Genomic DNA, 25,168 nt, shown 5'->3' on the forward strand with positions numbered 1-25,168 from the left:
GCCTACTGTCCTCAACACACTCTTAATCATTTCTCTGTCTTCTAGCATGCTCTTGTATCCCCATATTGAACACCTCCCCTCAATCCCTTTTACCTTTCTAACAGCCACCCTTTCTTTTCTCCTCTTTGTCTCAAGAACCCTAGACCACAAAATCTACTCATGCTGCCTTGATCATGCCTCCTCCAACTCTCTCCTTGGTTACCACCCAGCTGGCAAAATAGCTCTGATCAAGATCACTGCTGGTCTCCTAATTAAATCAAAATAGCTTCTCTCTGTTACTTATTCTTCTTGACCATAGAGAAGATTACCCCATCTTCTGAGCTGAGGAAGGCAGTGAGACTGATTAGGTGCGAGATGACAGACTGTGGTTTCTGTCTACAAGAAGTGCCAATAATACTATCACAATTACATAGTAAATTAAAAATTATTCACCCTGATGGTCAATTAAAAACCTTTAGACATTCTACTTGTATATCTCCTCCTGCCCATGAGTAGTCTCTCACTGTTGTTAATGATACTAGGCTTACCTAAGTCTGGGAATTTCCCTTGTCCTCAGCTGACCGTTTCTGTAAACTCTTATTGCTTAAACTAAGGATTCATTTATTACCCCTCCTCCAACAGGTGCTGTACAGATATAACAACAAAGTGATCGGATAATGGAAGTTTGGAGAGGAGCCCAGCAGTCTTGGCATCTTCTGAACAGGATTCATCATTTTGTTCTGTTGATACCTCCTCTCTGACAGTTTGCATATGAAACTGCTGTATTAAGGAGTAGAAACAATTATTAAAGTAGATGTGGGGGAATCAAAACTGTAATCACTATGAGAAGTAAATGCAGGAAATCACAACTGAAGAAGGTGCTTTATGCCAAGGGCTTTTTCCTGAGAAAAAATCTTTACGAATTCAGTCTGAAATATGCCTCGTCGAAAATATAGGATTTGATCAAATTTACCACACAGTATCAAAGAACAGTCTTTTTAAAAATCAAATGAAATACAACTATTCTCCAAAATTCATAGTTGTAGTGTTGTTCTTGTACTGGTACCCATATGGAGGATTTTTAACATGGATTGAAGAGTCACAACTGTTTGTTAGTCAGCAGGAAGCCTCTTATTTCCAATTCTATTTACTATTTTGTTCTACTAACCTCATTTTGTTGAGGTAAGCTAGAACAGATCTAACTAAAACCAGGAAAGAAAATCTCTCCCATTCACAATCATTGTCGAGTCTCATTTAATGAAAATGTACAACAAGGAATGGAGTAATCGATATTTAACTGCAGTAACGTTTACAGTGCCAAAAATATCTGTACTGGTTGACTGGTTAGTGGTACACAGGAAAGAGGAATACCTTCCTACCACTGGCTGCAAATTCTAAAACATATTTTAGGTTAGACAAAAGTTAAATTGGAAGCCCTGAATCAGAGTTGGTGAGTTTTTTAAGCCATTGTTGCAAAAATTTCTTCTGTTGAACCATGTGATGCTCCGCAATGAAATTACTTTACCATGTGTGTTTCTGACATGTTCCCAATTTATACTTTTGTCCAAGTTGAACAAACAAGTTCAAGTAGACTTTAAAACAAAATAAAGACAAATAATATGCTTGTCTGTATTTCAAATTGAATTTAGACTTTTTGGCAAAGTTATGTTTACAAACCCTAACAACTGGAGCAAATATTTTTACAAGGTGTTCTACAGTATCATTGAACTAGCAACACTAGAAACCCCCAGAGCTATTTAATGGAGAAGCTAGTGTAGGTCCTTTCCACAAACAAAGAATCTCCCTGTTCCCACAGTTTGACAAATTAAAGATTCACCATACGCAGAGAGTCGCTCCCACCTCCTGACCCCCAATTTGAGATCTAGATCCCTAATCTCTAAAATCAGCTCCATTCAGTTTGAGGCATCAAACCGTTACTCCATAGAGAGGAGCTATCCTCACCCCACCAAATAACCTCCAAAGAAAGATTTCTCTTTTCGAGGCATCCTTCCCCGTAGCCCAGATATGCTACCTCCATCAGTCACCAGGCTCTTATACCCCCATTATCTTTGGTTCATATGATAAAGAAGCAGATGACTCTCCCTGGTTTCTTTCCCTGGCAGTTGCCCTTCCACTAATTAGGAAATTGAGCTGTGTCTTCTAATTTATATCTTGCAATGCATTTCTGGAGTGCAATAAGCCATCACATACAGATATCAGCCAAAAGGTTGAAGATCTGAGCCCACTCAAAGATGTGATTGTTAGTGCTTTGGGGGGGCAGTGTGTTTTAGTGGACAGGACACTGGACTGGGAGGTCAGGAAAATGGGTTCTATTCCCAGTTCCACCAATGAGGTGTTGCAGTCTCTTGGACAGTCACTTGACTTTTCTCTGTTTCACTTCATCCACTTTGTCTGACTTTTCTATCTAGATCTTCAGGTCAGGGACTGTCTACAGCAGGGGACAGTAAACTACGGCCTACGAGCCGGATCCGGCCAGTCAGGGCTTCAGTCCAGTCCGTGGGATTGCCAGGCCTGTGGCACAGTGGGAGCTAAGGCAGGCTCCCTGCCTGCCCTGGTCCCGTGCCACTCCCAGAAGTGGCCAGCACCATGTCCCTGCAGCCCCTGGGGGGTGGGGGAGGCAGAGGGCTCTGTGCGCTGCCCTCACCTTCAGGCATGGCCCCCTGCAGCTCCCATTGGCCGGGAACGGGGAACTGTGGCCAATGGGAGCTTCGGGGGTGGTACCCATAGGTGAGGGCAGCGTGCGGTGAAGCCGCCTGCCCCACCCCACCCCCAAGAGCCACTGCCGGACATGCTAGCCACTTCCGGCAGTGGTGCAGGGTCAGGGCAGGCAGGGAGCCTGCCTTAGCCCCGCTGTGTGCTGCTGCCACCTAGAACTGTTCAAGATAAGTGGCGCCGGGCCAGAGCCCACACCCCGAACCCCTCCTGCACCCCAACCCCCTTCTCTGAACCCCCTAACCCCCGCCTTGAGCCCCCTCCTGCACACCGCACACTCTCCCACCCCAACCCCCTGCCCCAGCCCTAGCCCTACATTCATGGCCCTGCATACAATTTCCCCACCTAGATGTGGCCCTCAGGCCAAAAGGTTTGCCCACCCCTGGTCTACAGCATTGCCAACCCATGAGTAAGAACCCAGAAATGGATTTAAGATTATGACATTTAAAAAAATACACTTGTGATTCTTTTGCTTTGCCTTCCGATTTTTGATCCTGTAGGATGCACTTGTGTCACATTTTCCATCTTCTCTCTGAAACCATTCGGGCTAGGAACGTTCATTAACAAAAAGTAAGCCAAGATCTCGAAATCCAGGAGCTGGGGCATTCAGGGTGGAAAAAGCCACACCAAATATTGCTAATCTCAACAAGAACTGGCAATACTGTGTCTATTTCTCTGTGTGTGTGTGCAGTGCCTACACAATATGGCCTTTGTCTCAGATGGGGTCTCTAAGTGCTACTTCAATACACAAAAATTAAATAAATATATTTAGAGACAAATGTATTGGGGCAAATAAGAACATAACTTGATTATGTTTCATATTCGCATACTTTAAGGATATGGATAAGGAAATAAAGGAAACTGGTTTCTGTTTTAGCTCACTGCTATGAACACACACTACTTTTTGTGAATGGGGAAAAATCCATCAAACTGGAAGGAAATGCTCAATGTCATGATGTCTAGCTGTACCAGAGTGCATAACCAAGGCAAAGAGCCTCTGGCTTGGCTGTGTCATGCAATGAAAAAATTGGCTTTAGCATCTTTACATAATGCCTATTGAACTGAATTTAGAATTGTAGCCAGCTCCTTAGCATATGTAGAATCATAGTTTAGTGACGTATCAGAGGCTTTGCTGAAGTATATGACACCACCTTAGGTAACTAAAACCCAGAGAGCAAGATAGCTACCCCCAAGTGAGGAGCAAAAGTGCTAACTCCTATTAGTATATAGCAGACTGGAGAAATAAGTGAAAAATAATAGCAATTATTCAGTTTTAAAGAACTGAATGTACCAAATAGATTTTTACATTGGCAGATACTACACTTATTACTTACAAACACTGAAGTACAATGAGATTTAGAGTATATTCATGACATAATTAAGAAGTAGTGTGACTAACATCACCTCCCATCACCTGCAGGACAGGAATTGTGCTGCCTTCACAAACAATTAGATGTCTACCATGCCTTTGGGTGCTGGGTAATCAATGTATAAAATAATGATAATATTGAGTAAATAATTGCTTCCCCCTCCTCCACATAAATCTGGTTATTGAACCGTAGACAAATGAGAATCTTCATTACGCTCCATATTTAGGGCCAAGAATACTGGTAGGTTTTGGGGGGATCCTCCGAGACATAAAAGTGTGTGGTGCCATCCATTTCCTTCCCATCTATGGCCAGTTTTTCAGTTGCAGGGTCAGCTGCACCTCTGACCCCTTCTCTGCCTCTTTGATTGCACACCCACAGGGGGTTAGGCCTTGTACCCTTACTTTTTAAGGCGAGGCTGGTGCAGCTGCAAGCCCCTGGCAGTGCTCTGTTTGTCTCCCCCAACCCCAAGGTATTTTTAGTAAAAAAGTCGGGACAGCTTGTGGGCTGCTGGGAATTTTTGTTTATTGTCCGCAACCTGTCCCTTTTTTTCTAAAAATACCCATGACAGAATCTTAACCTTAACTATCTGAAGCTCCAGCAGCTCACATGGAAAGCTTCAGCAGCACTCTGCCTCATAGGACCATGCTGAGACCTTTATTACAGCTGGTCAAAAAGTTGACAAAACATTTTTTCCAACAAAAAATACCATTTAATCAAACCTGGGGTGAGAAGACTCACCCGACAATAGCCAATGGCCTGGTGGATAGGCATTCACATGGGCTGTAGGAGCCCAGATTGACATCACCAGGCAACAGAGTCACACTCTGTCCCCCTGGCCCAGTGGATATTTAATTATTTATACAAAGTGGAACAGCTCCAACAAAAAAGAGAGAGCGAGAGAGAGAGACTCTCTTACTAAATGCAGTGGTCAGATTTTCAATGAGTGCTGAGAAGGTCTGAAAATCTGACACTACATAAGTAAAAAGATATTCTAGACCAGGTAAATGTTACTAATATTAGAGCATTTTCATGTCTAAGTAATTAAAAATAAAATTACTAACAATCTAAAGTATTCATTTCCATGACAGTTTGGTGTGTGTGTGTGTGTGTGTGTGTGTGTGTGTGTGTGTGTGTGTGTGTGTGTGTGTGTGTGTAAAACTTAAAATGATATCCTAATAAAAAAATAACTTTACATTACAATAATATGAAGGCCTCCAATTATATTTTCAAAGCATCACATGAATAAACAAGCAATAACTTTGCTATTTATAAAGTGAATGGATGCATTTTTTTAATCTCCTAAATACAAATTTGAAATCAGGAAGAAATACATCTGCATATTATGGTACAGAAGCCATTTTTCAAAGCTTTGGCTGTCTTTTGAAGGTAACTGCACTTTTGAAAGAACATCAGAACTCTCCTAAAGTGCACACTAAACTTTTCAGTCTAAGGATATACTATACAAACTTATCATAATACAATTATTAACCAATAATATTTAACAACTGACACCCATGGATCTCCAAGGGGTTTTTAAACTTTAATTAAGCCTCACAACACTTTTGTGAAAGAGGTAACGGTTATCATTTGATACATGAGGTAAGTCATGCAGGTGACCTGCTTACAATCACCTGGGAAGTTTGGGGCACAGCTAGAAAGAATTCAACTCTCCAGAATTCTATTCCTGTGTTTTAACACATCCACTTTCTATACCATAGAAAAGAATTGCACCTATTGTAACCTGAACATTGTATTTTAGGTAATCGAAATTAATTGCTTTTTTAAATTGTGGCATAAAACTGAAGATTTGTTTTTTCAGGCACAGATTTGCACCTGCAATTAATTGTGGGCAAAAACTCTAGCATTTAGAGATCTAACTATTTCATTATACTGTAAAAAGAGAGGATAGGTTAAGGTTCTTTCCAAAACACAATCTTTTAATGAATTCCTTTCCCAATAACTAGGCATCTTTCCTCTCAAAAACTCCAATACAACAAGAAATGGATATGATTTTCAGCTGTTTGTGTTCTACACTACTTCCAGGGTGAAAATTAATTAGACATCTCAAATTACAGAACTGGATTCATATATTTCTGGATCACCTTGAATTTAATCTATGAAACAGAAAATGCAACATTGATACAGTACTAGTATTTTAGAATTAGATATAAGTTTCTGCAAGGATACATTTTTGTCTTGGAAATTCTACACCTACCCTGTTGTGCATTATGCTTAAATGTTGGAGAATCACAACTTTAAAAGAAAGCTTTCATTCCTTACTTCTGGCTATTTCTATTAACTTAATTTAAACAAAAATACCTATAGATGCCAACTCCAATTGAGAGACCTCTATATCAAAGTCCTGACCAGGCAGACAAGTGACACAAAAGACTAAAATGGGGAACTATATTTCTAAAATGCTGCCACCTGATTCTCATCCCACACAAATATGTAATCTAAATAATGAAAAAAAAAGCTTTAGTTTCAAACATCAGTTCGTTTAGTACTCTTGAAATAATCCAAAACTTTTACTTGAGTCATGACAAATGAAAGCCGTAACTGTGAGAATAACTTTTTGAACAAAAGTTAAAAATAATGTGCTCAAACTCAAGCAGTAAAGAATACGATTATATTTTCAAGGAAGACTGTCAACTGTAAACAAACCCAATGTCTTAATTATCCACATTTTTGTAATATAAAGTTAATTTTAAAATTCCAATTTACTTGTCATATATGCTGTCTTTTTACTTTTTGCATTTCTTTCATCCTGGAAAATTAAAACAAACAAGGTCTGTTAGCTTTAAAAATGATTTTCACTGAAAATATTTCTATTTAGGTTTTAAAATGTTTGTTGTTACATAACATATATTAGGACCAATCTCTCATGTTTACAGAGACAGACTCATCTAATCAAATCACAAAAATGTATATGTGGCACTAATTAGAACAGAGGTGGGCAAACTACAGCCCACGGGACCGTCCTGCCTGGCCCTTGAGCTCCCTGCCGGGGAGGCTAGCCCCCAGCCCCTTCCCCTGCTGTTCCCCCTCCCCCGCAGCCACGCCGCCATGTGGGCCATGCTCTGGGCAGTGGGGCTGCGTGCTCCTGCAGGGCTGCACGGCAGCATGTCTGGCTCCGGCCGGGCAACACGGCTGCCAAACATGCTGCTCTGAGGGGCATGGTAAGGGGGCCAAGGCCATGGCGAGTAGTCCCAGGGGTCCGTCAGTTGGATAGGTGTGGGAGTCCCGGGGTGCCTGTCAGGGGGCGGTTGGATGGGGCAGAGGTTTGGGGCAAGGTGCAGTCAGGAAACGGAGAGCAAGGGGTGGGGTTGGATAGGCGTGGGAGTCCCGGGGGGCCTGTCAGGGGGTGGGGGTGTGAATCGGGGTCAGAGCAGTCAGGGGACAGGAAGCAGGTGGGGGTTGGATAGGGGAAGAGGATCCCAGGAGGGGATGGTCAGGGGACAAGGAGCAGTGGGGGTTGGATGGGTGGGTGGTTCTGAGGGGGGCAGTCAGGGGGCGGGAAGTGGGAGGGGTCGGATAGGGGGCAGGGGCCAGGCTGTTTGTGGCGGCACAGCCTTCCCTACTGGGCCCTCCATACAGTTTTGCAACCCCAATGTGACCCTCGGGCCAAAAAGTTTGCCCACCCCTGAGATAGAAGCATTTGCCCCAGGAAGGGGTGCTGGCCATTTCAATGTGAAGTAGACATCAGGAATGTGGGACACACCTCCAGGGGGAGAAGGTCATCATAGCAACCTGCTGGCCAATGCACCTCTCTTTTCTTAGGGGAGGGGCTGCTAGTGGTCAATCCAAAACACTGTGTTTTGGACAGATCAACAGGGAGAGAGGCACCACATGTATAAGGCAGCACCAAGAAGAAACTGGTATATCTATTCCTGCTCTTCCCTGAAAATCCCACTGTTCTTTCCCCTTTCCTTCAAGTTATTGGTTGCATAGGGTTCAGTTTCAATGTTCCTCTGTATATATAGGGCTGTGTGTCTGCCACAGCCGCAACATCTTGTGTCCACCTATTAGCCTGCATGGGTACATCTCGAATTTGCAGTAATTGTGTGGATTCATGCTGTGCAGCTACAACCTATTTGCTGAATAATGACTGGATTTATTGTTCCTACATCTGTTTCACAGGATCACAGCTTTAGATGGTTGGGCCTGGCAGCAGGGATTAGACTTTCCCCGCAAGGGGGAGAGATTTAATTGGGATCTCTGGTTGGGTCTCCCATTCCTATGGAGTTTGGAAGCCAGGGTAACACCTCTTTCTTGGGGTGGATGAAGTTAAGCCTAGGACATTTTAAGATGCTCTCAATCAGAGTATTTAAAGGTGGTTGGGTTGGCCAAATAACAGCTTAGGGTAGCTGTTTTTTCCCCATTTTTCAGCTGCAAGGACAGGTTTCCTTTGGGAATTACTTTATTTAAAGTCAAGAGTTTCAAAAAGTTGCAGCCAATTGGCCAGAAGATTTTAATCTGTCCTTGTCTTTAGTGGCCATTCACAAATTGTTCTGAAAGCTTGATTCAAACATCCAGAAAGTGAAGCAATGCGTACTACTGAGAATGTTTGTGTTTCTTACCAAAGAGGAGACAGTTTCAGGATTGGTATATTTCTTCCTCAAAAACCTAAGCCACAGAGGATTACTTTTACCTTAACTGAAGCATGTTATTAACCTCTAATTAACTGATATTTTCAAAAGTTTATTAAAACTGGAAGGCATAAAAATATTAAACATTGTTCTTTTAAAGACAAATGGGGGATTGCTCACCCGGGAAGGAGCTAATTTGCACCTCATCATTCTCTCTCAGGTTAGCCGAAGTTTCATATCTGATTTATGACAACAGAAAGACAGAGATTTCTCTTGCCTGAAAGCCTTGTCCATTTGATGCTCTTCTCCATTATTAGAGGCTATATAAATTTCACAAGACCCAGCAGCAACCTTAACTCGGAGGAAGAGGCTGCTCTGCTAAAGGCTCTTGTGCAGAAGAGAAATGTATGGTCAGGGAGCATCACTGAAAAGTAAGAGAGGCACCTGCTTTATTAAGTTATCCTTTTGTAAGTCTGAGAAGTAGAATCTCCTAAAGTTTAATTGGGGTAGTGGGGGAGGAGAAGGAGAATGAAGATTCAGTTGGGGTCTGCCAAGTTTTTAGAGTAGTCTGATTAAATGATCACTAGTGAGAAAAACAGATCACATTTTGGGCCTATAATCAGTCACAACAGCACAAGTATCTCTGATGTACTGTGCCACAAACTACTTAAACTTGGTTCTGCAATTATACCTGAAAAATGTAAACACTAAAAAAAAAAATCAATCTTTTTAAGTCACGCAAGCAAAAATTCTCAATATAAGAATAATTTACAGAAACATTACCTGAAGCATATAATTCACTGTGCAAAGTTCTACTTACCATCTGTTTCTCAAGTGACTTCTTCTAACACAAATACTTAACCCAGAAGAAGGGAAGAGGGATGAGGTGGTGGGGGAAGAGGTAGTAGATATCATCCTGACCCAATCTTTCTCAATTCTGGTAGTTTTGTCACCTTATTTTAACCTTTCATTACACATGGGAAAGGAGTATACCAAAGAAAGCATTGGCTAACGAAGACGGCAATTATGTGAAAGTGGTGTACAGATTTATAACACTTAAGGCTTGTCTACACAAGGATATCCAGGAAAGTTAATCTGAATCATGTAAAGGTGATTTAAAATGAATTAGTTAAACCACATTAAATCCCTGTGTGGCTGCTGTTGTTCAGAATCAGCGGCCTTAATTCAGTTTGGCTTAATTCACTGGAATTCCTGTGAAACAATCTAAAGCAGAGGTTCTCAAACTGTGTTCTGTGAGCTCCATTCAGGTGTTCTGCAGATAGATCCCTCTAAGGTACGTGCCTGGGTGGCCGCACACAAGAGAATGAAGGGCCACCCACCTAATTAGTGGAGCTGCAAAGGCGTTGCTCTACTAATTAGGAGCCTGGACCCTGGAGAAGATGCACATGTAAGGTGAAGTGGTGGCCTTAGGGGGAATAGGGAGTAGTTGTGAGGGGGCAGTGGGGTGAGAAGAGGGGATGGAGGGAATTTGGGACATGCAGGGCTCTGGCGGCCAGAGAAAGAGGTGACTTTCTCCAGCTCCAGGGCTGTGGCTCCCAGGAAGAGACAGCCCTCCTTCCCAGCAGGGGAGAGACCCCCCTCCTTCCCAACCCCAGCTCAGGGGCTGCTGCAGGGGGGAGAGAGGGCACATCCATCACATTAGAAAGGTAAGACTACTGATATTAAAATATGAGCTGTGTGCTTTTATTTGTAGAATTATTAAGGTTTCTTTTATAGACAGCTTTTATCCAAAGCACTTTACAATAGTTAGCTAACAATGCAAACAACATTTAGAAAGCTCGTTAAGTGGTCCGCCGAGACCCTCAGCAATTTTCAAGTGGTATGCGGAAAAAAAAGTTTGAGAACCATTGATCTAAATGGTAAAGCATTTCAGAAGATTTTGGAGAAGTCATGAACACGGTAATCACAACATGCCCCATGTAGAACAGATAAAAATAAGTACAAACCAACAATAAGATACTTCAATGGATAATACATTAACAGACTCCAACAGCAGAAAAGGTGAAGTATAAAGGCAAAACTTTAAGAGATTGAGAAACAGGCACACATTCAGTGTTCCATGAAGGATGAGATGCTTATTAAGACTTTGCAAAGTTCTAGAAGTGGAGGGGACGCAGGAATAAACATTGCATATCATTTTCTATGTATTCAGAACTTAGTTGCATATTACTTTGTAAAGTATAAAGCTGGAACAAAATAATTGTGTGAACTTTCAAGAAGGGAAAAGGAATTAATCAGTATGAATGAACTAATGTATATTTTCTTTTTACCTTTCTAGGGCTTCCTGGAGGGTACAATCTGTGGTACACCTGAAAAACAAAAAAGTAAAAATTTAATGGAGAAGAATTAAAACTTGTAAGTAATGTGTGTTGTTAATACAAAAACATAATATTAATATATGAAGGCACAATAAACCATTGCAATATGTACTATAGACCAATCCAAAGCCCACTGAAGTCATCTGAGGCCCTGGAAATGCAAATCCCATACCTGTTGAGCTCAAAGAAAATAGGACATATTGCTAAGTATCAGCAGCCGCATCTCAATGGTACTGCAGTCTTATTAATTCCCGCCGTGGACTCATACAGACATTAGACTGACTGACAGACTACAAGGGTCTAGAACACCACAGCGCTGATTAGAGATTGTTCAAAAATACATGCCATCATGAACAGGGCCAGTCAAGATTCTCAGCTAGTGTAAAATGTCATGTCTCCACTAACTTCAGTGGTGAAGATCTGCTCCCTGCTAGCTGAAGATGATCAACCAGCAAGGTCAGGCCATTCTACATAACACACACAGGCCTTGAACCATATTGACAGGGTAGAAAATCCATAGGCTATGGATGATATCAGAGCTGCTTTACCAAAACCTTCTCAACAAACTTTCCCAAGAAGGAAAGGCTGTTAGTCGAGTGGCAAGAATGTCAATGTCTACAGAGCACTTCTTGAGCAAGGGGGACAAAAGGAAAAAGAGAACACAAATTTACACACATAATAGACATTGATCTGAATGTGACCTTGTGTGAGTATGTGTGAGACACGGAGAGGAAGAAAAACAATATGTAGCATAAATGGTGAAGATTTAAAATCATTCCAGGTAGTCTAAACTTTTGCCTACCTGCCCAGTTGCTCATATGACAGGCAAAGCGTCTTGACTTCTAAGAAAGCATTCATGCCAACTCCAGTTGCGAGACCTCTATATCAAAGTCCTGACCAGGGAGACAACTGACACAAAAGACTAAAATGGGGAACTATATTTCTAAAATGCTGCCACCTGATTCTCATCCCACACAAATATGTAATCTAAATAATGAAAAAAGCTTTAGTTTCAAACATCGGTTCGTTTAGTACTCTTGAAATAATCCAAAACTTTTACTTGAGTCATGACAAATGAAAGCCGTAACCATAACTTTTCTTCTAGGTACATATTCTCTTCCTTCCATCCCCTTTTCCCCCTCACCCAATTCATGCAGCCTTAACTTTTACCATGTTTTACTTCCACAGTCATTTCAAGATAATTACATTGGGTTCACTTCATCCCTTCCACCTGTATTCCATTTACAATGGCAGTAGAAGCATGGCATGGAAAGTTACAAAACTAATTACTTTGGCTGGAAAGACAAGATGGTCACTGAACTATATATTCACAATATCAAAATATAACACATTTTTGTCCTTATTAAATAACAACATAACTCAGGGAGGCCTTGATTCTGCCACCTTTACTCACCCTGAATTAGAACCTTACTGTACAACTAGTCCCTTTGAAGGCTCAATGAGAGTAAGGATGGGAGAATTTGGTCCAAAATGCTTAAAACATGGTGGGCAACTTTAAACCCAAATATATTTGTTAACACGTACATTAGATGCTTAATACACTGGGAATTCAGACTGCATATCGCACTAACAGAAGCTACACATTTAACTCCCTACACATCATATGTAAAGTTAACTCCAAAGTATTTTATTTTCAAAATCTAAGCATGCCTGCCAATGACCACAATAAAAACTATGAATAGTAAAATATTTTGACCTATACACAGCATCATAAATCTCTACTTATTCCTTATTCCCACATCTAGTTTTATTATTATTAAAGTGGTTTTTTGTTTCTGTGGGAAAAGCCAAAAGCAAACTAAATTGTTCAATCACTCATTAAGTCCCCACATCTATAAAGTCAAATGACATTCCAGTCTAATAGTAATTTTGCTATAATTCTAAAGAAATAATAGGTTCTGCCAGTTCCAGTCTGAGTCTCCAGTTATTCATAAGTTATGTAAATCATTACATGAGGCACTGAATAAACCATCCTTAACGTACCTGAAAAACTCTATTAATCGCTAGTGAAAAATTTGTCTTCCTGTGTTACAACTCCCATTAGTACAAAAACTTACATATTTTAAAGTTAGTCTTAGCTCTCCCTAACTTTATAAAATCTGAATATAAGAAAAAAAAACTGAAAGAAGGCCAATGAAAAATATTATCTGGGATAACCAGTTCTAGGATCCCAATGGAATTGAACGGTGCTAGTATTCAACTAAATATTAGTATTGACTAAATCTGAAATATCAAATCAGTATCTGAGGAGATTAGCCATATGTAAAACTTTCACTATTCCACACGGATGTATGAATTAGGATACCAGTGGAAATGGTGTTTACAACAGTGTTTGCTCCACTCTCGCACACTGAATTATTCAGTTTTGCAATGAACAGGAAAATGGGTAAAGCTCTTTTGGTACAACTCAGGCCCCATTGAAATCACTGGCAGTTTGCCATTGACTTCAGTGGAGTCAGGCTTTCACCCCCCAATTTTAGTTCTAGTTCTCTGTAGCTCATGCTCATCAAAACAAACTACTACATTCCCCAAGATTTCTGCACTGAAGCAGTGGCTCACTTTCCTGCAACTGCTCTCTAGCACTGTAATTGAGAGATGTGGGTTTGTTTTATCCTGACTGTTCTACAGCATTCCTATGCTCTCACTGGCTGAGATCCTTGGTCTGATCCAATAAGCAGGCACAGTGTCACAGTACACAGCTGCTTAGTATTGCAGCCTTCACAGACACAGCAGCTGACTAAGGGAAGTTAAGTATTACATTATGATTCAGTGCCCACAACATTTGGTGTGCTACTCCAGGATAAAGTAAGATAATAGTTGTGTGTGTGTCTTTGGTTTTTAAACTGGTATCTACAAAAGGGTTGTAGGCCAGAGTGATGGACATCAGTTGAGAATGTGTTATGTTTTGGAACAATGGGGTAAATTCTCTTGTGGGGTAGATCAGCACAGCTCTACTGAAATTAAAGGAGTTCCATCAATTTACAGCAGTAGAAAATTTGGGTTCATGTTAGGAATGAGAATGAGAGTTCTATCATTTGCATGCTAGAGGATACTGAAGTCTAGAAATACCTGATGTCTTCTCCTTAAATGAAGATTTGGAACACTGCCTGTAAACTGTTGCTTCTAAAGTCTCAAACATATCAGTTTACACTTGAGCATTAGCATGAGTGTCAAGCAAAAACACCAATAAAACTCTGCCAAAAGTTTTGGTGCTGAGGATTCTTAGGCTCACCCAGTCGCCTGTGAATTTCTCAGACAAAGCTGCTATAGCACTCAGAACTACATGAGGCAGCTAATAGGACAGATGCAGTAAAAGATGGACTAGGCACTATCCTTAATTGCTAAGAGGAACAAAGGAAGCCAACTTTGAAAAAATGTTACATGATGAGCAGCATGAAAACTGAAAGTTAATATAAAAATAGAAGTAATATCAGCAGCAATAGGGAAGGATGGCCCAGTTAGCATTCTGAAGAAGCAGAATTATTATGTATTGTATCAGGGGGCAGCCGTGTTAGTCTGTATCCACAAAAACAACAAGGAGTCTGGCGGCACCTTAAAGACTAACACATGTATTTGGGCATAAACTTTTGTGGGTAAAAAACCCACTTCTTCAGATTCAGGGAGACATGTATTGGTGAATTTCTGCACTCTCTTGTACACTTATCTGGAAAATCTAGATTCCATAACACTCCTTTAGTCCCTGATAGGAGAAAGGTGATGTCCGGGAAAAGAATCTCAGAGACAACTGCTCTCAGTGCACTGTGGCTAAAAAAACCCCACATTTGTCAAGATATTTCAGTCTAATAATGCCTGGTGAAGCATTACTAAAAGGATCACATCGTGGCTTCACATACATAGTTTTCCATTGAAGTATCACCTCTCTCCATACACAGAGTTATTCAGGGGAGAGAATTTAACCAAATAGGACTCCCACACAGAGTTACCAAACCTCCAGGATTGCCCTTTAGCCTCCAAGAATTAAATATAAATCTCCAGGAGACTGCTGAGAGCAATCCAGGAGATAAATCATAGGGTTTTCTGAAAATGAATATTGAACGTTGAATCCGATTTATACAGTAGTCCAGCCGGTATTTAAAATGCCATAGTAATGTGCATTTGCCTGCCCAACATTTGCACTGTGCGTGCATTTCTTTACCTTGTGTGGCTGCGACTTTGTCATGACCAAAAGTCTGTGTACCATAATTGATATACACATGCACACGGCCATGTTCGCATTGTCTCTTTAGACTACGTTACATAGCAACTGTCTTGCACTGTCAAAAAAAGAGAACAGAAATGGATGATGGTGAGGGCTCTTCAAAATATAGCAGCTCCAAAAGTACCGTAAAAAAGAAAAAACTATTGTTGTTAAAATGACAACTTGTGTAAAGATCCTGACTACAAAAACTGGCTTCGCAAAGTTGATGAATTTACAGCAGAATGCATTATGTATCATCAAGCATTTTCCTTTAAAAGTTAACATCCACGCAGAATGTATGAAATATAAGGAATTTGTGAAAAATCAGAAAAAAAACACTTCAGATTACAGTTTTGTTTTGGGTTTATGGAGCGGGTTTTTTGGTAAAAAGACACACCTCAAGAAATTCTAGTGATGGCAGCAGACATTGGAGGAATGTACCATGGTGTGGGTCATCATTTAAGTTATGCTAGTCAAGACTGTGGTAACAAAATGCTTCCAAGGTTTCTACCGAATTCAGAAATTGCAAGAAAAATGTCTTGAGGACAGACAAAAGCAACTAGTATTACTGAGACTGTTTTGGCACCAAAATCTCAAGAACTTTTGCTTAATGATCTTGAATTAGCAGGGGGGTGTTCAGTTGGATTAGACACCTCTCATAAGAGAAGTAGGAAGTTTTTCCCAGTAACTGTTGGTCATTTTTCCAAGACAGAAGGGATTCAACATGGCTTGCTTGATTTTTACCATGATAACAACAAGACAAATGAGGCCATTCCTGCATGCATTTCAAATATTATAGAAGAAAACTGCCTCGTATAATCTGTGTCATCTCATGTAGCTGATAATGCCTCTGTTTATTTTAGAAAACATGGGTCAGTTTATCAGAAGCTTAAACAACTGAATGACAGAATTATTGAGGTTGGACACAAATGCCACATAATTCATAACTGAATTAAAATGGCATGAAAGCTTTGAGTTTTGATGTTGAAAGTCTTGTCCTGAAAGTATATAGAGAGTTCTCTTCCTCTGCTAAAAAAAAAAAAAAAAACCCCCTCAGTTCATTCTTCAAATTCGTAGCAAGTGAGCATAAGGAACTTCTGCGTCACATACCAACTAGGAGGATGTCCCTTCTTCCTGTGATTGAATGAATCCTACAATGCTGGCCTTCATTAAAGGCATATTTCATATCGGAGTGGGAAGAAGAATGTGTCAAGATTATATGGGAAGCATTCACTGTGGATGAGCAGGAGTTTCTCCCTCTTTGTTACATTTACTTTCTGCATAACCTGATGGGAGTATTTCATGAAGCACTCAAAACTAGAATGCAATAATGCCAGCTGTACAGAATTAGATTGTGTCATGGAAGGTCTTCATTCTAAACAAAAGAGAAGGAAAGAGGACAAGTTCCATGGCAGATCAGCTGAGGCTATTTTGTGCAATGTCTCTCCATCTAATAAGAGGAAATTTAAGGAGGAAGCAGATACGGAATTGTCAAGATGCACTGCATACCTTGGTTTCAAGGCATCTGTTTTCAAACAAATGTCAGTCCTCTCTTTGGGACAATAAAGTAAAATAGTCTGATCTTGAGACGTTGGCTGAAGTTCTCCTCACTGAGATTGATTTTGACAAGCTGTTTGATGTTTTACAGCAAATAAGAGGAGAAATCATTTCAAAGAAGCAAAAAATAGATCAAAGATGGGTAGAAGTTTTCAAACAAATACCAGAAAGTGGAAACAGCCAAATGTTTAAACTCGTGTCTTTCACACTTTCAATTGCAGTCTCAGATGCCTACTGTGAAAGGGTTTTCAGTTTAATGATTCAGCTTTGGAGCAAAGAAACTGACTGAGCGAAAGTGTTGTGAAAGCAGAGTTATAGGTGCAAGTGAACTACAGTGTGTCGTGCACTGACTTTTATGAATACATCAAAAAGTCCCCAGAACTGCTGAAAGCAGCTAGAGGCCAACTGAAGAACAGATTTAAGAAGGAAAAACTGTGAGCAAAGATTACTCCACTACAGGACTATACAATACTTCTATAAGGTAAATGCAATAACATTTGATTTTAAGTCTAATCAATGAGTTTTTTCTGTATATGTCATCCTCTAATGGTATGCTATATTCTGTATTTTTAAACAATGGAATTAACTAATGAAACATGCACACAAACATTTAAACATGCATTAACAAGCAAAATAACCTAAACCCAATTTTGCTATTTAAAAATATGATTCACATTACAAGTGGAGATTTTGCAAAATTATTTATTTAGGCAATATGCATCAATTATTATCCATATGACACTTATTTCCACTGAAGGCAAAATGATGGCTCTCTAGTGAATGAGTACAGTAGGTCAGTCATTAATGCCATTATGTCATGTGATGAAACCTCCCAGAATAGATCCAGAGAGAGCTGGCAACACTATTCCCACATATGGCTTCAGTTATGTAAGCTAAAGTTACTTTAGCGCAGGGATCTCAAACTCAAACCACCACAAGGGCCACATGAGGACTAGTACATTGGCCCGAGGGCCGCATCACTGACACCTTTTCATGTAAAGATACAAAAGCCCCCACACCTACCCCCGTCCCTGCCCCCACTCCACCTATTCCATGAGGCCCGTCCCTGCCCCGCCTTTTCCCACCCCTTTCCTGCCCCCATTCCAACCCCTTCCCCAAAGTCCCCACCCCAACTCTACCCCCTCCCTGCCCCTATTCCAACCCCTTCTCCAAAGCCCTGCCCCTACCACACCTCTTCTTTGCCTCCTCCCCTGAGTGCGCAGCTCCCCACTCCTCCCCCCGCCTCCCTCCTGGAAAGCGCTAAGTGCTGCCAAACAGCTGTTTGGCAGCAGGAAGCACCTGGAGGTAGGCAGAGGAACGGGGACATGGCGTACTGGGGGGAGGGGGGAAGAGGGGGTGGCAGGTGAGGGGAGCTTGGCCGGCTGCAGCAAATAACTGAGCCCATGGGCCGTGTGTTTGAGACCCCTGCTTTAGTGACATTAGAGAGACAAGGTAGGTGAATTAATATCTTTTATTGGGCCAACTTCTGTTGAAGAGAAGTTTTTGCACTCTCAGAGAGCTCTTCATTGGCACTCTTTTTGGGCCCCTCCAACACAAAAAGTATTCCCTTGCCTTTTTTGCAAGATAATCTTTCTTTCGAACTGCTTGGAGCCCTGAGGGGAAAACGGGCAAATAGACCCAACAAAGGTCGACTGTAGCACCACTTCACAAACTGACTACTTCTTTCAGAGTAGCAGCCGTGTTAGTCTGTATCCGCAAAAAGAAAAGGAGTACTTGTGGCACCTTAGAGACTAAAAAATTTATTTGAGCATAAACTTTCGTGAGCTACATCTCACTTCATTGGATGCATGCAGTGGAAAATACAGTGGGGAGATTTATATACACAAAGAACATGAAACAATGGGTGTTACCATACAGACTGTAACAAGAGTGATCAGGTAAGGTGAGCTATTACCAGCAGGAGAGCGCGCGGTAAAAAACCTTTTGTAGTGATAATCAAACTTGTTTAAGATGTACTTATATGAGAAAAACCATAAAATAGTCAGTTGAGGTGGTTATCTGTAAGCTGGAAAATTGTGGAATCTATTAGAAAAAGACCAGCATTATGTACCACTTTAGTGAATCCACCTTGACTTCATCTAGCCTCATGTCATAGAAGCTGCTTTCACATTGGCACAGGTCTCTATATTTTGATATGAGAAAAGCAAAGATCAAAGTTAATTCACGACAGTGGAAGAGGAGGTTTGGCAACAAATTGAAAAAGCAACAGAGTGCAAAAGATCTGGATAATGCTCTAGTGTAAATAGCTCCCAAATACATCCATAAATGTGTCAAAAAGAGAATTCTATTTTAAAAATTATAGATTTGGCAATCGTGCCATCATCTTCTCCTTTGTAGCAACCTGTATAGACTTCTTTAGGATTCTGTTGATTTGTCAGCTATCACAAAAACTAATTATATATGCATTTATTGTTCATCTCTACTATACTGTCACTATATTTAAATGCTATACTAGTATTTCAACCATAAATTTCCTCTTTTCAGTTAACCCTTCATCACCCAAATCATTTTAAAACCATACAAGTTAATACCAGAACTGAGTGAGTAACGTTCTTCCCGCCCTTCCCCACCCCAAATAAAACATCATTTTGGTGGACATTTCTTAGATTTTTAAAAATAATTTTGCAGAGAATTTTACCACATAGGTGCTAGAATTAGGCGTGCTGGGGGGTGCTGCTGCACCCCCTGTCTTGAAATGGTTTCCATCATATACAAGGTTTACAGTTGGGTTCAATAGCTCTCAGCACCCCACCCCACACAAATTGTTCCAGCACCCCTGTATTATCGCACCCTTTGCGTGCTGGTTTCCACGAACATTCTAGCAAACAAGCTTGCTGGCAGTACAAGTGTTAAGTGAATATGGTAGAATAGTAAGAAAAATAGTTCAGATTTTGTAATATTAAATATTCACATTGAGAACCTAAGAGTAATACTCCTCCAGTCAGGAAACAGAAACATACTTTGTTATCTGCAAGTCCAGTCAAAACAGTTCTAACTTTGAAAATCAAAGTACTTACAATCAACTGTTCGTGAACAAGTTACAGACCAAGAAGTAATGGAATAAATAATTTCAGTTTCAAATAATAATTCAAGAAAAGAGTGGTTTATTTAGAGCCAATTCACAAACAGAAAAACAAAATTCACTATTTAAATTATTCAGCCTGCTCTTGTTAGTAATATTCAGTTATATGACTGTGTCAAAATTCCACATGCAGGACTGTAAACAATAAATACCTTTGAAATCACGTAAGTTTGTATCATTGGATTCAGGGCTCCAGAGGACACATTGACAGAATATATGCATGCATTATTTTTCAAGCATTCTAGTACCATCTTTTCACTCAATATTTAAGGACGCATTGAAGTGCTTCAATGAAGAACTCTGTGGCATTGAGCCTGAATGTATTCTTGTTGCATCTGACAAATTCAGGCTAGTGATGGGCAAATCACTAGAGGTTTTGGGTGCTTTTCTTCATCTTCTGAATCTGCAAAACTGAAACTAAGGGCTTGGCTACACTTATATTTTATAGCGCTCTAACTTGCTGGCTCAGGGGTATGAAAAATGTTACACAGGAACAGGTTCTCGTAGGATTTTTGTATTTCTGGACACATCAGAACAATTCTTTTTTAAAAAATAATGTATAAAACCTCAAAACATTCAATTCACAATTCTCAGTTTATGTGAGCCAGTTTGAAAATCACTGAGATGCACAGAAGCTAATTTATACAGAAAGTCTCTAATCATTCTTCAGTGTTCAGTTCTAAGCTTCTGCAGAGGAACTCCTGCAAGATTTATTCATGTTAGTTCACCTGTTCATTGTGAAAAATAGTCATGTTGAACTTTCTGCATTTAACCTTTCCATTGCTACATTTTTAAAACAGACTCCCCTCTCCTTTCTCTATACAAAAATTGTATATACCAGATGGCATGCTGTCTGGAGTGGCTCATGCTATCTGGGATGACAGAAAAATATTACTCCAGGCTGTAATAACTCTCCCTGGAAATCTCTGTGGAACTGGAACAAGTGTGTCTGTCTGTTTCAGCCCCAGACCTCCCAATGTCCACTTCTCTCTCCAGTCTTCCCAAACTTGAACCCCTACCCCAGCACAGACTTTTGGCCTTTGGAGCACCATCTTTGGGGTCTGGAGAGGCTGAAAAGGCCAGTGCTATGACATTTACATTAAGACAGGGGGACGTCTGAGCAGAGAGTCCCCTGTTCACATGGATTTGGGGAGGGGGGAGAACAGGATGATTCCACCTCATTATGGAACTGGCATCACAAAATAGACAAAAGTGTACTGTCAAATCCTATACTGATTGTAACCACAGGAAATTTTGTCTTCAGTGGGACTAGGACTCAGCCAATAAATGTCAAATTACAATTAATTTTTCTTTAAGAATTATACTGATGTAAAATATTTAGAATAATAGAATCATAGGACTGGAAGGGACCTTGAGAGGTCATCTAGTCCAGTCCCTGCACTCAAGGCAGGACTAAGTATTATCTAGACCATCCCTGACAGGTGTTTGTCTAACCTGCTCTTTAAAATCTCCAATGATGGAGATTCCACAACCTCCCTAGGCAATTTATTCCATTGCTTAACCACCCTGACAGTTAGGAAGTTTTTCCTAAAGTCCAACCTAAACCTCCCTTGAGGCAATTTAAGCCCATTGCTTCTTGTCCTATCCTCAGAGGTTAAGAAGAACAATTTTTCTCCCTCCTCCTTGTAACAACCTTTTATGTACTTGAAAACTGTTATGTCCCCTCTCATCAGTCTTCTCTTCTCCCGACTAAACAAACCCAGTTTTTTCAATCTTCCCTCATAGGTCATGTTTTCTAGACGTGTAATCATTTTTGTTGCTCTTCTCTGGACTTTCTCCAGTTTGTCCACATCTTTCCTGAAAGACTCCAGTTGAGGCCTAATCAGCATGGAGTAAAGCAGAAGAATTACTTCTCGTGTCTTACTTACAAGACTCCTGCTAATACGTCCCAGAATGATGTTCACCTTTTTAAAAAACAAAAACAAAACAAAAAACAAGTGTTACACTGTTGACTTGTATTTACCTTGTGGTCCACTATGATCCACAGATCCCTTTCCTCAGTACTCCTTCCTAGGCAGTCATTTCTCACTTTGTATGTATTGCATGCTATTTGGTTCCACCTTCGTAAGCTACTGATATTCATCAGTCCATCAAATGGGTATTTTGCATAGGTTTTACTACACAGAAAAAGTGGAAAATGCTGGGAAAACTTAAGAAGATATAGACTCATAGATATTAAGGTCAGAAGGGACCATTATGATCGTCTAGTCTGACCTCCTGCACAACGCAGGCCACAGACTCTCACCCACCCACTCCTGCAAGAAACCTCTCACCTACGTCTGAGCTACTGAAGTCCTCAAATCCTGGCTTAAAGACTTCAAGGTGCAGAAAATCCTCCAGCAAGTGACCCAGGCCCCATGCTATAAGAGGAAAGCGAAAAACCCCCAGGGCCTCTTCCAATCTGCCCTGGAGGAAAATTCCTTCCCGACCCCAAATATGGCCATCAGCTAAACCCTGAGCATGTGGGCAAGACTCACCAGCCAGACACCCAGGAAAGAATTCTCTGTAGTAACTCAGATCCCACCCCATCTAATATCCCATCACAGGCCATTGGGCCTATTTACCATGAATAATTAAAGATCAATTAATTGCCAAAATCATGTTATCCCATCATATCATCTCCTCCATAAACTTATCGAATTTAATCTTGAAACCAGATAGGTCTTTTGCCCCCATTGCTCCCCTTGGAAGGCTGTTCCAGAACTTCACTCCTCTGATGGTTAGAAACCTTCATCTAATTTCAAGTCTGAACTTCCTGATGGCCAGTTTATATCCATTTGTTCTTGTGTTCATATTGGTACTGAGCTTAAATAATTCCTCTCCCTCCCTGGTATTTATCCCTCTGATATATTTAGAGAGAGCAATCATATCTCCCCTCAGCCTTCCTTTGGTTAGGCTAAACAAGCCAAGCTCCTTGAATCTCCTTTCATAAGACAGGTTTTCCATTCCTCGGATCATCCTAGTAGCCTGATGTAAACAGCAGCTCCTTCTCGAAGCATTGACAGATATAATTTAGCTACCACAGTTCTAAAGGTCTGCAACATCAGAACACATTTTCAGACAATGAATAGGAGGGTCTTGTTCAGCTGCAGGATTTACTGATTCAATGCAGTCTGTTTACAGCGCTGCTTTTTTTCCCCACCCTGTGAAAGCCACGGTGAGCAGTGAGTCATCAGGTGATTTCCTCTCTCTGACATGAATCCCAAAGACCAAAACCATCTCACAAACACGGTACATACAGAGAGGTTGTTATTGTTGAAGGTCATCCCAAAGACAGGGACAAGCACAAAAACATTTACGCTTCAAAATATGATGCTTATGTTATCAAGTGAAATACGTAGACACCCAAAACAATGCAATTTCACTTTAACCTTTGCAGGGGTCAAGTTATGCTGATGCTGGGTAGCAGATTTTCTTGAAAGCCTGAAATTGCACTGAATTATTTTGACCTTAAATGGTCCAAGTTAAGATGTTAAAGATATTTACAATATGCATATCTACCTACTGTAGATGGAATAGTAGCACATTATTGCTAATAGCATTCAGGTTACTGTAATATTTCAGATTTACTCAAACAGATTTGCTAGCTGATATACTGAAGGTACATAATGGTGGAAAGTTACCATGGAAACACTGAACAACTACATATTTTTCCATGGCAACCAGACCTCCATGGAATACTAATGAGTGCCCATGGCAACAGGAAGTTAAAGAGAAGATGTCTGGAGATCAAATATTTCATGTATCATTTATAACAAAAGCTATAAATATATTTGTACATTTACTATAGAAAAATCTCAATGGCTTTTGAAACCATCAAAATATAATAAAAATAATCCAGCGCACTGCTGTGAAATGTAAAATGTTACATTACTTGCATAAATGCAGAGAGCTATGTTAACGCAATATTAAGGCTGTATTTGCATTTCTCAAATGTCAGAAAATTTAGAGTCAGGGTTCCCAAACTCTACATGTCTTCCACATATGGAATGCATTACAAATGATTATTATCAAATCCTAATGAAACATGCAGGGATACAAAATTCTAGGTACAGAAAAAGGTGCAATTCTTTTCCACAATATTGCAATTGACAAGTATCAAATTGACATAATGTTGACCAGTGGTGAGAAGATGGGACTTGGGTGTCAAGGGACCCTACTTACATTAAAAGAATGTTTCATTAATTCATCATTGTAAAGGTTGGGTTGGGGGGGGGGGGGGTAGAGCAAATTTTGGAATTACAGGTGAGAGTTTCTACACTAACTAGCATTTGCTCTAATGAAATTGTAGATCAAGACTTTTCCTTCTTCATAAACATGTTTTCATTCGTTGCATCACCATTGCAATTTTTACCCATCTAGTTTTTTTGATTCTCTAAAATGAATCTGCACGTAATAACTCCTGAACAGAAACTCAGTACTGAGGACTGCAAGATCCAAAAAGAAACTTCTTCTCGATGGTTCGAGAATTTGCACTTTTAACCAACTGAACTCAAAGTGTAAAAAAAAAAAATTAATGAGTAAGAAGACAAAACATATCTACGCAACTCTCCCTCAACAATATTAGATAGACCATAAATATGTTCCGGGCTCAACAAGCATGCCATACATATGGTTGTGAGGAGAAAAGGAGCTTAGAGAAGCTTTATGACTTTTTTTAAAAGATATAACAGAGGGCAGGTATTCACATAGTTTAGGAAACGCCAATATTTAGGGAAAATTTAAATTCAGACCTGGAATTTATTCTTCTACATTTACTGTAACTTTCATCTGACCATGATCTATGGATTACTATGCTTCTATTATTGCTTTTAGCTATGATATATTTGACATCTGACCAGAGATTCTTCCTGTTTTTCAGAGCTCTATTGTGGTTCTGTCTTCTACAGCCACATTATTATGACACTGACATATTTATATGGGTGGGGAGTAGGACTGCAGCATGAGCTGCAGTCCCAGAGGCATTTTGCCTGTAAAGAAAAGAAATGGGCGAATGATTCAACAGGAGTTAGAATGGATCAAACTACAGGCCCATTCTGGAGAAGCTGCAGCCAGCTGATGCAGAAAGAGGTTGTCATCAATGTATTCACCTTTTTCCTTGTAGTGCAGGGGTGAGGAGAGATCTAGCATTGTTGGCTGAACTCTCATTACCTTAGTGCTTATTTTAGGTTTGTTTTGATTTATAAAAGGTGATGATCACAATTTGCAAAAGTATATGAAATAACACCAAACAAAATAAGAAATGAACACCACCCCAG

General features: G+C 40.3%; 1 protein-coding gene across 4 annotated transcripts in view; it reads right to left on the reverse strand.

Annotated features, from left to right (window-relative positions):
* The window catches only part of ANK3 (ankyrin 3), a 540,509-nt gene that overhangs the window by 462,508 nt on the left and 52,833 nt on the right, over positions 1–25,168 (reverse strand). For all 4 annotated transcript variants that reach the window (XM_043550311.1, XM_043550307.1, XM_043550308.1 and 1 more), the window contains exon 2: positions 10,963–11,001. In XM_043550311.1, coding sequence (XP_043406246.1) covers positions 10,963–11,001 — 39 coding nt within the window. The remainder of the gene's footprint in view (positions 1–10,962; positions 11,002–25,168) is intronic.

The sequence above is a fragment of the Chelonia mydas genome, chromosome 7 (assembly GCF_015237465.2).
Source record: "Chelonia mydas isolate rCheMyd1 chromosome 7, rCheMyd1.pri.v2, whole genome shotgun sequence".
Lineage (NCBI taxonomy): Eukaryota > Metazoa > Chordata > Testudines > Cheloniidae > Chelonia > Chelonia mydas.